We start from the raw sequence: 16,480 nt of genomic DNA, 5'->3' as shown, positions 1-16,480 counted from the left end.
GAGCCTCATGGCGGGGGCGGGGGGGGGGGGCAGGCCAGGCCATCGGGCAGGGCCACCGTATGGTGCTGGCTGAAGCAGGTAGAGACAGTGATTGGCCCAGGTTGCCTCAGCGGAACCCCAACATGGAGCAGCTGAGGGGCCCGGCACCCCTCCCTCCAGGGTTGCTGGGAGGAGCCCAACTCACCAGTACTCAGCAAGCCCCCGGGGTGGTTCCAGATGCTTGTAGGGGGCAGCACCCAGCGAGCAGTGCTCTGGATGGGGCCTTGGGAGGTGTCCGAAGGGAGAGCAGGGCCCAGCACCCACCATGTCCCCCCCACCCCCCAACACTCACCCCTCTCCCCTCCCCCCCAGGCACCCACCATGCTCCCCATGCCCCCCTGAATCCCCGCACCCACCACGCTCCCCCACCCCTGCACCCACCATGCTCCCCTCCCCCCAGCACCCACCACGCTCCCCCCACCCCCTGCACCCCACACCCACCATGCACCAGGCTGGGTGCACACCCAGTTTCCACTCTCCCTCCTTTTGTGCAGATGGCAAAATGGGGCCCAGAGAGAGAGTGGTCTGGGGGCGCTCAGCGAGGTGGCCACAGTGCCCAGCTGATCCCTAGGCCGAAGGGAGGGCCGGCCCTCGCCTCCTCCCCATGTGGGCCACTGAGCTAATCTACAGGGAACCCGGGGCGGCTCTGCCTGGCGCCCTCCAGTCACGCGTTCTGGGACTCGTAGGGGTGGGGAGGACCTACTACCGTGGTGTCCAGGGGGCAGCCCGCCCCAGGTCCCAGATGGAGAGCGCGAGGTGCATGCAGACCTGGGCAGGATCCTAGGCCATGTCTCTGTGGCCTTGGGGGGCCCTGGGTGCCTGGCTGGGGCTCTTCTGGGGACCTGAGCCACCCAGAGATAGCTGGCCCCAGCCAGAGCTCAGGATGGGGTGGGGGCAGACCCAGACACAAATGGGGACAGCGTCACATCAGCTAAGCTGTGAAGGGGAAGCCCAGGGCTCAGGGAGTCCAGGGGTGGGAAGGCTTCCTGGAGGAGGTGCCCCGGGGGTCCAGGCCAGGCGGGGGAGGAGACATTCCCGGGCAGCATGCAGAGTTAGGGCCGGGGGACTGCCGGCTCTGGTGCTGCCCGCCTCCCCAGCTCTACTCCCATGAGAGCCCCCACCCCAGGCTTATCCTGGGAGGGGCCAAGCTGGAGTGCTGGGGACAGCAGGGGCCCCTGTTCTGGGCTCATTGCCTGCAACACTCAGCCCAGCGCACACACCCTCCTCTGGGCTAGCACCCGCCCCCTAGGCCTGGGAGGCTCAGCACTCAAGGCCACTCTGGTTATCGATAGTTCACTAACAGACCGCAACCAGCCCTGCGGAGAGGCGGGGACCGGATGCTGGGGACCAGATGCTGGGGCCAGGAGTTCAGGTCCCCACTGGCTGTGTGTCTGAGGGGTCTGAGGATATTGTCAGGTCCAGGACTAGAGTGGCTGATGCCAGAGGGACAGCTGGACCAGGTGGGGAGGACGGGGCAGCAGACACGAGGACCATGTGGGGCCGGCACTGGAGGCAGCCAGGTTAATCATTGCCAGGTGGCCTTGACCCCCCCACCTGCCCTGGCCGCTCTGTTTCCGCCTCCTGCTGCCCCTCACGCCAGCTCAGGAGCCACGGGGCGCTGGGCCTGGGTTCCCAGCCTTTGCCCCCTGCCCGGAATGGCCCTGCTCCTGCTGCTGCTGCTGGTGCCCTGCGGGGCCCAGCCCCAGGCTGGCAGGGTGAGCGCTGAGCCCGTGGCACGGTGGCCGTGGCCTCCCTGTGCCCACCCTGGGTCCTGGGGCCGGGGTGGGCTGTGGAACGTGGGAGGGCTCCAACTTGGTGAAAGCTGGCCTTCGGCGGGTGAGGTGGCATGCTGGCTGGCCTAGGGGGCCTGGGGGCCTGGGGATCTGACCTGCTGGGCCCCCGCCCGGGGGCATCAGGGCCACTGCCTTGTCTTTGGGTCCCACTGTTTGGGGACTGGGTGGGGGACCTCTCAGGGCCTCACGGCTGCTCTTTAATCCCCCAGAACAGAAGGCAGGGGTGCCCCAGCCTGGGCAGATGCCGAGCCCGCCCTGTCTAACCCTGTGGGCTCGGCAGGAGGGAAGGGGATGGGGCCGGGCTGAGGAACTCAGGACGGCCAGTGTCCCCTTGGTTTCTCCTCTAAAACTTGAGAGCCGCCATGTGGAAACAGGCCGGGGACTGCGACCAGCCCAGCCAGCGGGGCCTGAGTGTGAGGGGCGCCCGTCCCACACCGACGCGATCTCAGCCCTCTTCGCCCTTCCCAGAACCTTACAGAACCCCCAGAACCCAATGCCACGGTGACCCCGGGGACCCTCACGGCCCCCGTAACCTCGGTGACCCCTGTGACCCTGGCCACGAGTGCTCCAGAGACACAGGGACCCCGTGGTAGGGGGCCGAGCCCCCCGCCCAGGGCTCCCTCCAGCAGCAGCCCTGGGCGCCCAGGTGGGTCAGGAGACCTCCCGGAGGTGGGAGGCTGCACGCGGATGGGCGGGCTGGGAGGGGCGCGGGGGACTGCTGGAGAGTGGCGTGTGTGGTGTGGGGTCAGGAGGGGCCAGCACGGGAGCCCCTCGACCCCTCTCGCCTCCCCCTGCAGTGCTCACAGAGGACGGGCAGCCCTGTAGTTTCCCCTTCCGCTACGGTGGCCGAATGCTGCACACCTGCACCTCGGAGGGGAGCGCCCACAGGAAGTGGTGGGTCGCCGCTGGGGACAAGGCCCGCATGCACAGACCGTCCGCCTCCCCTCCTCCCGGTCCCCACGGCCCCTCGTCCAATCCGGAGACCCTCCCGCCCTCCACACCCCGCCCCCAGACAGCCTGGCACACAGCAGGTGTAGGGAACGAGCCCCAGGGCGGTCAGAGGGGCCCCCCCGTGGGCATCACACTGGGGCGGGCTGATCCCCGGCCCGGGGGACCCAGGCGCCTCCTCTCCCCCAGGTGCGCCACCACTCACAACTATGACCGTGACAGGGCCTGGGGCTACTGTGCGCAGGCCTCAGCGCCCAGGGAGGGCCCAGGTGGGTGCCCAGGGAACGGGGTGGGGGCTCCTGAGCCCAGGCTGGGAGGGGGCTGGGGGCGGTGAGCGCAGGGGAGCGTTATTAGGGCAACGTGCCGATGGGGCAGGGGCCAAGGGGACAGAGCTGACCTGGAACTGGGGGCTTGCTTGGAGTACGTGAGGGGACTTTGGGGTTGACCCCGCTGCAGCCCTGGGGGGCTGGGAGAGGACAGAGGAGTCATCAGCCCAGGGGCCTGCGGGAGTGCGGAAGGTGGGACCCCTCCCAGACAGGACCCTGCCTTCTCGGAGCCACGGTGCTGCCTCAGTCATTGCTGGGACCAAGGCGCCCCCTGGTGGTGTGGCTGGACCACGCGGCTGCACAGTCCGAGTCCTGGACAGAAAGGAGGGCCCATAGGGTCGACGGGGCACAAGGCTCCCCAGGGCACACGAGTGGGGACGGTGCTGTCTGACGGGACACCGGTACAGGGCCAGAGGCCCGCCTGCCCAGGGTCTGAGTGCTGGGCAGGGGTGCTGGGAGACGGGGGAAGGTCTACGCCCCTTCCCGGGACAAGGGCACCCCAGGAACCCAGAAGGGGCACCTTTAAGGTGGTGGGTCCGATGAAGGCCCCGCAGTCCTTGGCAAACAGAGAGGGTCACGGGGTTTGGGGTCCACCTGCCCCCTACACCTCCCCCCGTCCCCCCAGCTGCCCTGGATCCCTGCGCCTCTGGCCCATGCCTCAACGGGGGCTCATGCTCCAACGCCCAGGACCCCGAGTCCTACCGCTGCACCTGCCCCGTGGCTTTCACAGGCAGGAACTGTGGCACAGGTGAGCAGGGCCCCCGGGGCTTCTGGCGGTGGGAGGGTGGCCGCCCGGGTGCAGTGGGGTGCAGGGCACTCTGCGACCCCCAGAGAGATGCTTCGATGAGACGCGCTATGAGCACTTGGAGGCAGGCGATCGCTGGGCCCGAGTGAGCCGGGGCCGAGTGGAGCAGTGTGAGTGTGCGGGGGGCCGGATCCGCTGCGAGGACACCCGCCACACAGGTAGGCCATGGCAGGGGGCGGGGCTCGCCGGGTCCCCCAGCGCCAGCGTCCCCAAGGCCCGAGGCCTAGCTTCCGAGCCCTCCCCGCAGCTTGCCTGAGCAGCCCGTGCCTGAACGGGGGCACCTGCCACCTGATCGTGGCCACCGGGACCACCGTATGCGCCTGCCCCCCGGGCCACGCTGGGCGGCTCTGCAACATCGGTGAGTGCGTCCGCCCGTGGCCCGCGCCCCGGGGGCCGGCGTCGAGGTGACGCGGCCTGGGGCCCCGGGCTCATCGCCCACCGTGCTGCCCACAGTGCCCAGCCAGCACTGCTTCGTGGGGAGCGGTGCCGAGTACCGAGGCGTGGCCAGCACGGCGGCCTCGGGGCTCAGCTGCCTGGCCTGGAACTCCGACCTGCTGTACCAGGAGCTGCATGTGGACTCGGTGGGCGCCGCGGCCCTGCTCGGCCTGGGCCCCCACGCCTACTGCCGGTCAGCACTGGCCTGCCCCAGCCCCCACCACCTCACCCGACGTGGGTGGGGTCTGTCCTGGGGCAGAGGTCAGGCCCACGGGGCCCGGGGCCACAGCGTCCACCCCCAAGCGGAACGCCCCACCCTGCCGGGTCCTCCCACCCCCCCTCACCGCCCGCCCACCCGCCTCTCCACGCGCCAGAAACCCAGACAAGGACCAGAGGCCCTGGTGCTACGTGGTGAAGGACAGCGCGCTCTCCTGGGAGTACTGCCGCCTGGACGCCTGCGGTGCGCGAGGGTGGAGACCCCCGCGGGCCTCCCTGCTCCCCTCCCGCGCCTGGCCTCCCCTCTTTGGAGGACCACTGCCCCGTCTGGCAGATGGGGACACTGAGGCTCACTGAAGCAGGGCGCGGCCAAGGTCATGCGGCCAGGGGTCAGAGCAGGTCCCCTGGGGTGGCTCCCACTCAGCCTCAGTGGGGGCCCCCGACGGCCCCCGGAGACAGGGAAGTGCCGAGCAGGGGTGCATAGTGTGGGCAGGGGGTCCAGCGGGCACCCCTGGGAGTGGGCAGGGGGCCCCGTGCCCCAGGGCCGTCTGACCCTCCTGGGCTCCCAGGTCCCAGGCTGCTGGGAGGGACAGGAACACCTGCCAGGTTCCCTCCCACCTTGCTTCCCACAAAACCCTGTGATTGGGTGTCATTTCCCCTTCCTGCAGAGGAGGAAAGCTGGGTGCCTGTGAGGGCAGAGCTGGGCTGAGCCCTGGACTCTCTTCCAGATGAGCTGCCTGGGGTGGGCTGGGAGGCGGTGGGGGGGGGGGCGGAGGGGGACCGCCTGGGGGCCTGCAGCCGGGACCCATTCTGGCCCGGGGTGTGCGACCCAGTGACCTGTGCTCCCAGAATCCCTGGCCAGAATTAACCCCCTACCCGCCGAGGTCCTGCTGAGCCAGCCTGAGCCTGCCTCCACGGGACACCAGACCTGTGGCAAGAGGCACAAGAAAAGGAGCTTCCTCCGGCCACGCATCATTGGTGGCTCGTCCTCACTGCCCGGCTCCCACCCCTGGCTGGCCGCCATCTACATCGGGAACGACTTCTGCGCGGGGAGTCTTGTCCACACCTGCTGGGTGGTGTCTGCGGCCCACTGCTTCTCCAACAGGTGGGCGCCTCTGGCCAGGACCCCCCACTCCATGCTTCATCCCATCCACCGGTCCCCCTCCCACCATCTACACTCCGCCCTCCCGGCCGCCCTGCCACCGTCCATCCACACCTCTGCGCTCGCCAGCTGCCGCCCATGTGCCCGTCCACCCTTCACCCCCCATCCTCCCACCTACCCGTCTGCCTGTCCTCACCCACTTGACGCCGCCCGTCACTCAAGTGCCCCCGTGTTTCCCCACCTGCCCGTGTAACCCCCACGTCCGGCCCCTCATCTGACCGTCGCCCCACGGACCCAGGAGGGACTCGGCAATCAGCCCGGTGCAGGGCTTGGAAGCTGCAGAGACCAGCCCCACCCCTGCGCCCCGGGGAGCCCCGGCAGTCCTGCGTCGGGGGTGGGGCGGGGCGGCTCTCGGAGGAGTGGCCCGGTGCCGAGAGGGCGATGGGCGGGGCCGTCCTCTGTGAAGATCCCGCCCCTCCCCGACCCAGACCCCGCCCACTCCGCCTCCCTCCGGGCCGCGGAGGCCTCGCCCACTCAGTGAGCCTGCAGGCGGGCTGGGGCTCGGGCCGCCACTTGGGCAGTAGGGTTCCAGGGCGTGGGGCCCACCGGCACACACCGGAGGAGCGGGAAAGACCAGCCCCTCCCCAGCTTCCACCCGCTGTGATGGGGACAAGGTTCCCCATCTGGGGGTCCAGACTGGGAGGCTCCTCCCTGGGGGGAGGCCAGTGGGAGGGGATGGGCCTGACGGTGGCATCCCGGGGATTAGGGGCTGCGGGAGGTCTGGGGGGTTTGTCACTGTGAGAGTCTGGCACTGAGCCCCCCTCAGTCAGCCAGGGACCACGGCACGGGTGGGGGGCAGTGGGCTCAAGTCAGGCGAGGGTTCAAGAGGCTGGGGCAGGGGGTGCGCCTGGGTGGCTCAGTCGGTTGAGCCTCCGGCTTCCGCTCAGGTCAGGACCTCATGGTTTGTGGGTTTCGAGCCCCGTGTGGGGCTCTATGCTGACAGCTCAGATCCTAGAGCCTGGTCCGGATTCTGTGTCTTCCTCTCTCTCTGCACCTCCCTCGCTCATGCTCTGTCTCTCAGCAATATGATTAATGTTAAAAAAAAAAAAAAAAAAAAAGAGGCTGGGGCAGGAGAGCAGGGGCCCACTCCTCCCATCCATGGCAGGGCTGGGGAGGGGCCAGGCAGGGGCAGTGAGGTAGACAGGGGTGTTAGAGGGGGGTTCCTGGACTCCCAGGTGCCCCTCAGGAGGGGCATGCTCCTTTAGCAAAGGGCAGAACCTGGCACCCAGAGCTGGCAGACAGCCCGCTCCTCCCTGCCCTGCACTTGGGCCAGCCCGGTCCTCCTCCTGTCCCTGGAGGCCTGGGGGCTCCAGGCCCTCAGTTCACTGGCCATCCACCCTGAGAGCCCACCTGAGCAAGACCCAAGAATGGCCAGCTCTGGCCCTGGATTGGGTTGATGGCCCTGTCCAGAGGCCAGGCACCCAGCCCTACTGTGTGCTGAGCATCTGGCTGGCTGCCCACGGCACAGGAGCCCATCTTCCAGAAGGGCCTACGGCCTGGGACAGCCTAGTGGCCAAGGTCCCACAGTGGCCTGGAGCTGGAGTCCAAGGCAGGAGGGCCAAGCCAGCAGAGAGCTAACCACTTCCACAGGAGATGGGAAAACAGAGGCCCAGAGAGGGGACCGAGAAGCTGACCATGGGGGCCCAGGGCTGTGCCCAGCAGGAGTGAGGGGCTGTATCTGGGGGTCCCCACAGGCTAGATAGAAGCTGGGTCAGGGCTACCAGGCAGGGCTGGGGTGTCCACCCACCCAGGCCCCGATCAGCACGGCCCCCATGCCCCCGTCTGCATGAGACCCCCAGAATTACTAAAGGTTGTGTGTGTATGTGTGCGTGTGTGTGTGTGGCCAGAGCCCAGCCCTCTCCTGCCCCTGCTCAGCCCCCCAAGGGCTGCAGGGGGCCTGCACAGTCCTGGATCTCCAGGATGCTTGAGCCATCATGGGTCATGGGGAGAGCCAACCTCAGGGGCCTGAGGGGAGGGCCCGGGTCCTGCTGTCACCAGCCGTGTCGCACAGCCCCCGCAGGGAAAGCGTCTTAGTGGTCCTAGGCCAACACTTGTTTAACCAGACAACAGATGTAACGCAGACGTTTGGCATCGAGAAGTACATCCCTTACCCCATGTACTCAGTGTTCAACCCCAGTGACCATGACCTGGGTAAGTGAGGCCTGGGGCTCGTTGGGGTGCAACAGGCCAGAGCCAAGACAGGGGCAGGGGTAGGCACGAGGCCGACCTGGGGAGAGGGGCATGGAGAGAGGGGGAGGGAAAGGAGGGGGGAGGGGAGGGGAGTCGGGTGCAGGGCAGCGAGGGTGCCCGGGACGGGAGGAGGAGGACCCGGGTCTCCCAGTGCACAGCCCCTCCGTCTCTGGCAACACCCTCTGTCCGGCAGGGCCCCCCCGTGCCCCAGGCTGACCTCTGGTCTCTCTCCTGCCCAGTCCTGATCCGGCTGAAGAAGAAGGGGGACCGCTGTGCCGTCCGCTCCCAGTTTGTCCAGCCCATCTGCCTGCCTGAGCCCAGCAGCCCCTTCCCCGCCGGACACAAGTGCCAGATCGCCGGCTGGGGCCACCAGGATGAGAGTGAGTGGGGGTGGGAGCATCGTGGCCAGGGGTGTGGCGGCCTGCCCCCCCCCCCCCCCCCAACAAGCCTCACCCAGCCTGAGGGCACCTGTCCGCAGACGTGAGTGGCTACTCCAGCTCCCTGCGGGAGGCGCTGGTCCCCCTGGTGGCAGACCACAAGTGCAGCAGCCCCGAGGTGTATGGGGCCGACATCAGCCCCCACATGCTGTGCGCTGGCTACTTCGACTGCAAGTCTGACGCCTGCCAGGTGAGCCAGGGCTCTCAAGGATGCCAGCCCCCCGCCCCGGGTTGGGGGGGGGGGGAGCTCAGAGCCGAAAGGGACCTTGACTTGAAGAGCCAGCAGGGGAGCCGGGCAGAGAGTGCCCCTCCCAGTCAGTGGCCCGCACCCCCAGGCTGGGCATCCACTACTTCTGGAGGCTGTCCCTGTCCCAGCTGGCGGGGAGGAGCCCCTCTCACATGATGGGGAGGCTGAGGCCCAGGGAAGGGCAGGGTCTCAAAGCCTGGACGTGTCCCAGTTGCCCAGCCACAGGTGGGCTCGTGACACTAAAGGCCAAGTCCCTTTACGTCCAGAGTTCCTCCAAGTGGGCTCAGTCGATCAGCCCGTCCCCAGAGCTGATTTATCGAGGGCTCCACGAGCACTGTCTTGTTTAGGCTACACGTCAACCCCGAGACGGAGGAACAGCTTTATTTGCCACTTTATAGACGGACAAACTGAGGCTCAGAGAGGTCCTGTCACTCTTCCCAGGTCACACAGCTCAGAAGCGGCAGGGTGGGGGGGCCTTGACACTGGACCACATGATCGGACGAGCACCTTTGGGGGAAGTCAGGATGGGGTTTCTGCACGGGGGGCATTTGCACTTATTTGGAGGACTGAATAGGAGGGCATTTCAAGTGGGGTGCTGAGCCTGAGCCAGAACACGGGGACACCCCCCCCCGCCCCCGCCTGGTCCGTGCAGGGCGCGTGCTGGCGGGCCGGCTCAGGAGCCCGATTGAGGAGCTCACTGCTGGGCGTGGGGCTGAGAGGGATCCATGGCACGGGTGCGGTCACAGCGGCCCTGGAACCCGGTGACCTCGTGTCTAGGAGGCTGGGGGAGGGGGGACAGTGCTCCACCTGAAACACCCTTGTCTTCTGTCCCCCACGCGGCAGCAAGTCTGCATCGGGAGCTCCTGGGAGTCCTCACCACAGGCTCCTCTGGAGACGTTCTCGGGGCTGGGGCTCGGGAGGCAGGAGCGGGAGCACCTCTGTGCTGCTGAGGGGCTGAGCCGGCCTGCCTCTGCTGCAGGGGGACTCAGGCGGGCCCCTGGCCTGTGAGAAGAACGGCCTGGCCTACCTGTACGGCATCATCAGCTGGGGCGACGGCTGTGGGAGGCTTAACAAACCTGGCGTCTACACCCGTGTGGCCAATTACGTGGACTGGATCAACGACCGGATCCGGCCCCCTAAGCGGCCTGCGGATCCCTCCTGAGGCACCCCACCCCTGGCGTGGGCGTCCCGCCTCTCACCGTTCCCAAACTCCTGCAATAAAGATGTCTCCGCGAACCTGGCCCACGCTGCCCGTGCCTCTGCCCCCGGCTCAGCCCTCCGTCCCGGGCCTTGACCCCCGGCCCACGTCTGTAGATGGCGTGGCTGAGGGCCAGGGCTCCCGGAGCCAGGGCCCCACCCTCCTTTGCTCAGTGGAGAAGGGAGCCTGCAACCCCCCAGGAGGGGTCTGGCCCCAAGACCTGGGCGGGGGTGGTGGTGGTCAGGGCAGGGGGTTAGTCTGGAGCCTGTCCAGAGCCCGAGCTGTCTCTAGCCACCCCACTCAGGCCACCCCCAGGCAGGTAGGGCTGGGGCCCAGGCACCCCGCGTTGTCCCAGGGCGGAGTCCAAGCCAAATAGTGCATGGGACCTTAAGACTTACGACAGGTTCGTTTGAAATGGCTGCTGGCCCTCATTTTCCTTCAAGAGGGCAACCTGACTGCAGCTGTCCCCAGGGGGAAAGCCAGGGACTCCCTCTGAGGGAGACCAGCAGGCCCAGAGACCGCCAAGGGCGTCCAGGGCAGTGGGCCACTACTGCTAGGTACCTCCAGGAGCCAGGCTCCTGCAGCAGCTGGCCAGGACACCTTGGGGAAGGATTCACAGATGCTGGGAAGAGCCCGGGATTCCAGGCAGAGAGAGAGAGAGAGCAGCAGCTGCAAAGGTCCTGAGGCAGGGGACGTGGCTTGTCTGAATCAAAACAAGGAAGTGTGGTTGGAGACCAGAGGAGGCAGGGATGGGGGGCTGCTGTGGGCTGCAGTGAGGTACGGGGTGTGCCCTGGGGTCCCTGACGGGGCTTGGGCAGGGTGGACACGCAAAGACCTCTGTGGCCAGGGGGAGAGACCTGGGTGTGGGGGCAGGACAGAGGGGAGCTGCCGCCATAGCCCTGGTGCCCAGCAGCGTGTGCCTCAGGGAGCCGGGGGCCCTGGTCTCGGGGAGAGGCCGGGGGATGGCCCCGCATTCAGTGCCTCCACACGGTCCTCCACGCAGTCCCCACCCACCTCTCCTGCTCCTCGACCCCCAAAGCCTCTTTCTCCCCTGTCGTCTCCACAGCCCCCGCCTTGGACCAGGTCTCACCACCTCTCTCTGAAGTGCCAGGCCCGGGCTTTCTGAATGTCACTGCCCTCCTACCTCGGAACCTCCCCTAATCCCTGTGGCCTGACCCCACCTACCTCCCGCCCCTCTTCTGTCCCCGCCCCGCCCCCCAGTCTGTGCTCTGGCCACTCTGGCCTCCCTCTGTCCATGCAACTGACCGGAGCCCTCACTCATGCTGTTCCCACTGCTTCTAGAATGTTCTCTCCCAGGCCACCCCTCCCCCTTTCACTTGGTGGAGCTCAAGTTACTCGTGGAGGCTGCTCCTGAGAGGCCAGGCTAGTCAGGTCCTGCCCCAGTCATTCCCGTCCTCACGTGTGCACGTGGGTGCAGAGGACATGGGTTTTGCCAGCCGCCTCTGCTCTTAGCCTGTGTCAGGACCGCGTCCCGAGGCTAGGCGGATACAGAGGGAACAAAGGCAGCTTTGTCTTCCTCCTGTGACCCGGTCCGGCGCTGGGCCTCTTGCTGACATTGGTTTGCCAGCGATCCGTTCCCGTACCGAGAGAGGAAGACGCCCCAGATCCCCCTTCCCTGAGACTTCTCGCACTAAGCTCTCATTTGCCCAAATGGGGCCCCAAGGCCACACGTAGCTGCAGAGGAGGCTGGGACGGCAGGGGACTGGGTTGTCATGACTGGATCAGACACATCACGATGGGCACGCACCGCTCCAAGCAAGACCAGAGAAGAGAGCCCGGTCCTGAGCCCTGGTCCCTCTCCCCAGGGCCCCTCCAGCTGGCCGAAGCGCCCTGCTGAAGCCCCCACGTGTTGGTCCCAGCCCTGGGCCGCGGAGTCTGGTTGCCGTGGCCACAGGAGCTCCAAGCGTGGGGAATGTGGGGCCTCCGGCAGCCTGTGCTTGGCTCCGCCCCACCATGACCCCCCGCCCCTTCTCCCCTGTGGGTGTTGGCCTGGATCTGTTAAAGAGGTGGCTCTCGATTATAGACTGTCTAGCACGAGGCCGACCTTGCATTCCTGGAGGGCACCGTGCTGAGTCAGAGCGAGCCAGCATCTCCCGCTTGCTGTACACACTCCTGCTGGGAGTACACACTCCCAGATGTGCACTCACTCTCCGCCTTCTCCACCTGGAGCTCCGCCCCAGGAAGCTGATCTCCGTGGACAGCATCAAAGGGCTCCTGTGCCCGCTGGGTTATTTAGGACATGGGGGAGCCCCCGCAGCAGCTCAGAGGAGGGAGGAGAGTGAGATCGGGATATCGAGTTCCCTGGCTCCCTCCTTTTGGGGCCACCTCGATGTTATAAGTTGAACTGTGTCCTCCTAACACTCATATGTTGAAGTCCTAACCCCCAGGACCTCAGAATGTGATCTTATTTGGAGGGAGGGTCTTTACAGAGGTGATCAATCAGAAATGAGGTCACCAGGGTGGGCCCTGATCCAGTATGACTGTGCCCCTAGAAGGAGGGGAAATGTGGACACACACACACACACACACACACAGAAGTGCCACAGTGGAAGGTGGCCTTCGACAGGCCGAGGGCAGAGGCTTGGGGCAGGCCCTCCTTCACAGCCCCAGAAGGAACCAGCCCTGACGATGATCTCGATCTTGGACTCTGGGCTCCAGAATTGTGAGACCATTGATTTCTGCTGTTTCAGCCCTGTCTCTGGCACCTTGTCCTGGGACCCTAGAGGACAGACACACCCAGATCCCTTGACTGAAGGTCACCGCTCCTTTCAAAGATGGGAGTGACCGTCGCCTTCGTGGATCGGTGACCTCTTCCTCTGGCCTAGAGGCGGTATCGACCCCACCCCACCCCCGTCCAGCCCTGGGCCACCGAGTTACCCTTGGTAGCTCCCCTCCAACACCACCTGTCCGATTATCCTAATGCTGTGCCAGCCTGTTGGGACCCTGGCTGATCCATGCTGCCTTACTTTTTGCAAGCTTTTTGGGATTTACTCTCATTTTTTTTTAGGACTTTATTATGCTTCTGAGTGAGATCGGCCTTTCTTACACTCCTTGACTCACACAATGACTTCAGGAGTATCCCTTCTTTTATCGTTCCCTGGAGGACTCTGGAATGATCTATCATTGACAGTTTAGTAGAATCGTGCACAAAATTCCCTGGGTCCAGAGTTTTCTTTACTACTGGTTCAGTATGTCAGTAGTCGCTGCACTGAGGATTCTGTTTTTTCTTGCACCAGTTATAGGAGGCCGCACTTTTATGAATTTGTCTGTCTAAATTGTCACATTTGTTGCCGTGGAGTTGCTGACGGTGTCCCCCGTCACTTAATTCAGACGGACCAGAGCCCACCCTTTGCGTCAGCCGCCTCCTGGCCTCCCGCGCTGCGGTGGAGAAATCTGCTTTACATCAATTGTTCTTTCATAAGGACCCTCCGTCCTCTGGTGGCTTTTAGGACGCCCTTCTCTCCGACGTGGGGCTCCTCCCTGTCTCCTACCTTGCTTGCTGTCTGTTGGAACCTCACTCAGCTTGAAGGTGGCTGGCACCCTGCCTGGGTGGTGACTCAGGGATCCAGCCTCCTTGTATCTGGAGCTTCCGGTGCCCGGTGAGGCTTGGAGTCCACCCCCAGACACTTTTTCTGTGTCACCACTGACCTCGAAACTCAGGGTCCTGATCCGACAGTCACGTACTGAGCTCACCATTCTGTGGGCTGGTAACTCGGCGTGGGCGGGGCTGGCCGGTACTCTGGGCGGGGCTGACCAGTTTTCTAGGAGGGGCTGGCTGGTTCTCTGGGCGGGGCTGGTGAGGGCGGAGCTAGCTGGTTCTCTGGGCGGGACTGGCCACTTGGCATGGGCGGGGCTGGCCACCTGGCGTGGGCGGGGCTGGCCGGTTCTCTGGGTGGGGCTGACCGGTTTTCTGGGAGGGGCTGTGTGGTTCTCTGGGCGGGGTTGGTGTGGGCGGAGCTGGCCGGTTCTCTGGGTGGGGCTGACCAGTTTTCTGGGCGGGGCTGACCAGTTTTCTGGGAGGGGCTGGGTGGTTCTCTGGGTGGGGTTAGTGTGGGCGGAGCTGGCTGGTTCTCTGGGCGGAGCTGGCAACCTGGCATGGGCGGGGCTGGCCGGTTCTCTGGGTGGGGCTGACCAGTTTTCTGGGCGGGGCTGACCAGTTTTCTGGGAGGGGCTGGGTGGTTCTCTGGGTGGGGTTAGTGTGGGCGGAGCTGGCTGGTTCTCTGGGCGGGGCTGGCAACCTGGCATGGGCGGGGCTGGGGCTGCCTCATTCTCACAGCTGGAGGCATCAGTGAGTCTTGGGCTATTCTGCTTCTGGGAGTCACCTGGCTGTTGGCTCCTGCCATGGGGTGACTAGGCCACATGTCGCTCCTCATCCAGTGGGTCAGCCTGGACTTGTTCGCGTGGTGGAGGCTGGGCTCCAAAAGAAAGAGGAGCGGATGTGAGCGTTTCCATTGTGCTTCATTCGTCGAAGCCAGCCATATTCCAGGTGGACAGACGGATTCCAACCTCAGTGGGAGGAGGCATAGGGTCACACTTCCAGGGTGCGGGTGTGGCGGGAGGAGTCACTGCAGCCATTTGTTCAAACGATCTCCCACATTGTCTGTCCCAGCTCAGACTGCCACCAGCTAGGTAGGGCTTAGACAGCAGGGACTTATTTCTCACAGTTCTGGAGGCTGAAGTCCTAGATCAAGGTCCGTCAGGGCCGGTTTCTAGTGAGGCCTCCCTTCCAGGCTGCAGAGGCCACCTTCCCGCTCTGCGTGTGCTCTGAGAGAGGGGACATTGCTGTGTCTCTCCCTCTGCTGGGAAGGCCACAGTCCTGTGGGATTGGGACCCCACCCTTATGATCTCATTTAACCTTAACTGCTTCCGTAAAGACCGTATCTCCAAGTACAGCCACGTTGGGGGTTCGGGCTTCAACCCAAGTGTTTTGGGGGACGTGATTCAGCCATGACACACCCCCTCATTGTGGGGTGAATGTAGAGTGTGGGAGATGGTGCCGGGTGCCCTCGGCTGGGCCTGGAAGTGGGGCTCATCTCTTCTGCCCAGACTCCACTGGCCAGGACCCCTTCGTACAGCCCCGCCTATCCGCAAGGGGCGGGTGGACACAGGGCACGGTGTTTGCCCCTGTCAGGTGGTTCCGAGCCCCTGGAGATCCCAGATGAGGCAGCCCGGCCCTGGCCCCGATCGTCGCTGTGCGTTTGTGAACCCATGATCATTTTCAAAGACCCTCACACACACAGTCTCACGTAGGGGCTCATCATCATGGTATGAGGCCAGAAGAGGAAACGGAGACCAGAGAGGTCACGTGACGGTTAAAGTTCGTTTGGGTGGTGAGTGAGTGGCAGGTGCAGTGTCTGGAGCCAGGTCCTGTGGCCCAAGTCTGTGGCAGTGGCAGTGGCAGTGTCCCTGGCCGTGATGTCCAGCAGCAGCACCCCCGGCCGTGTGGTCAGTCAGGGATGACCACACGTCATCAACGTCACTAGCAGCCATGGGGTTCTTGGGAGGGGCCAGCCATGCCCCGTGGCCGTGAGTCCAGCTGGGTGGTGGTGCTGGGCCGGGGCGGCATCTGGTGTTAGGAACGTGGCTGTGCTTCCCTACCGCCCTGCCTCCCAAAGCTCCTGCTGGCTCTCCAGCCTCCCCTGGGTTCTACTAGACGCCTGACATTCTTCCAGCAAATTCCTTCCTGCTCCAGCGGCCAGAGTCAGTTTCACCCAGCAACCGGGGCTGGAGCAGCCGAAGAAACTGTCTCAGTCCCCTTGGACTGCTGTACCAGAATGCCACAGGCCAGGGGGCTGTTTCTCACAGGGCTGAGGCCAGGAGTCTGAGATGAGGGCACAGGCAGTGTCGGGTTCTGGCGAGAGCCGCTTCCTGGCTGCGGCGGGCCACCTTCTTGCTACGCGCTCACACAGCAGGGAGAGACCATCTCCTTGCGTCTCTTCTTACAAGGACACTATAAGGACACTACAGATCTTCCCCAACTTACGATGAGCTTGCCGTGGAAATACTAGAAGTCCAAAAGGCACTGAATACGTCTCCCTAGCGAACGTGGTGGCTCAGCCTGGCCTGCCTGGCCCGGGACACTCACATCAGCCCACAGTGGGGCAAAATCATCCAGCACAAAGTCTGTGTTATAACAGTGTCGACCATCTCACGTGTCTCATCGAAAGCGAAAAGGGTTCTGTGGGTGTAGACGGTTGTCAGTGCACCGGTGGTTCCCCCTGGTGACCGGGTGGCTGGCCGGGAGCGGCTGGCCAGGGGCCTCGGGCCTTACAGACTGTGCCTCACAGACCGCTAGCCTGGGAAAAGACCCAAAGTCAAAATCTGAAGTACAGCTTCTACGGGATGTGGATTGCTTTCCCCCTGTCCTGGAGTTGAAAGATCCTAAGTCGAACCATGTGTAATTGGGTCATGGGAGCTCTACCCTCATGACCTAATCGTGTCCCAAAGGCCCGACCTCCTAACTCCATCCCACCGAGCGGGGGTTTGATCTTCAACACGTGAATCTGGGGGACACAAACATGCGGACCACAGCAGGAAGGGAGGAGCAGAGAGGCCCGAAGTCTGGGAGTAGGAGCCGGGCAGGAAGCTGGCTCCCCGCTTCTGCAGCCCCGGCGGCCACGTGGAGGGGAGGAGGCTGTCTGTCCTGCTCCAGCCCGCATTTTC

The 16,480-nt window shown here is 65.0% G+C and overlaps 1 protein-coding gene across 2 annotated transcripts; it reads left to right on the top strand.

The window, feature by feature from the left end:
• The first annotated feature begins 1,460 nt into the window (after positions 1–1,460).
• Positions 1,461–9,834, top strand: HGFAC (HGF activator). 2 transcript variants are annotated; one of them, XM_045474718.1, is made up of 14 exons: positions 1,461–1,754; positions 2,301–2,478; positions 2,630–2,726; positions 2,970–3,049; positions 3,732–3,854; positions 3,938–4,069; positions 4,159–4,269; positions 4,365–4,539; positions 4,721–4,806; positions 5,412–5,667; positions 7,736–7,875; positions 8,154–8,294; positions 8,393–8,541; positions 9,578–9,834. In XM_045474718.1, the coding sequence occupies exons 1-14, from the start codon at positions 1,476–1,478 to the stop codon at positions 9,758–9,760; spliced, it is 2,130 nt and encodes a 709-aa protein (XP_045330674.1). In that variant the 5' UTR covers positions 1,461–1,475; the 3' UTR covers positions 9,761–9,834. The 2 variants fall into 2 exon arrangements, with proteins under 2 accessions (XP_045330674.1, XP_045330675.1); XM_045474719.1 differs by lacking the exons at positions 2,630–2,726; positions 2,970–3,049 and having other exon boundaries at positions 1,594–1,754.
• Positions 9,835–16,480: the final 6,646 nt, after the last annotated feature.

This window comes from Leopardus geoffroyi, chromosome B1 (assembly GCF_018350155.1).
Source record: "Leopardus geoffroyi isolate Oge1 chromosome B1, O.geoffroyi_Oge1_pat1.0, whole genome shotgun sequence".
Classification (NCBI taxonomy): domain Eukaryota; kingdom Metazoa; phylum Chordata; class Mammalia; order Carnivora; family Felidae; genus Leopardus; species Leopardus geoffroyi.
Note: the sequence above shows the minus strand (reverse complement) of the source record. Positions and strands in the feature narration are given on the sequence as shown.

Coding starts and splice junctions, on each gene's coding strand:
- HGFAC (XM_045474718.1), top strand. CDS start 1,476: ATGCCAGAGGGACAGCTGGACCAGGTGGGGAGGACGGGGCAGCAGACA. Junction 2,727..2,969: donor GGGAGCGCCCACAGGAAGTG/GTGGGTCGCCGC, acceptor CCTCTCCCCCAG/GTGCGCCACCACTCACAACT. Junction 4,070..4,158: donor CGAGGACACCCGCCACACAG/GTAGGCCATGGC, acceptor CCCTCCCCGCAG/CTTGCCTGAGCAGCCCGTGC.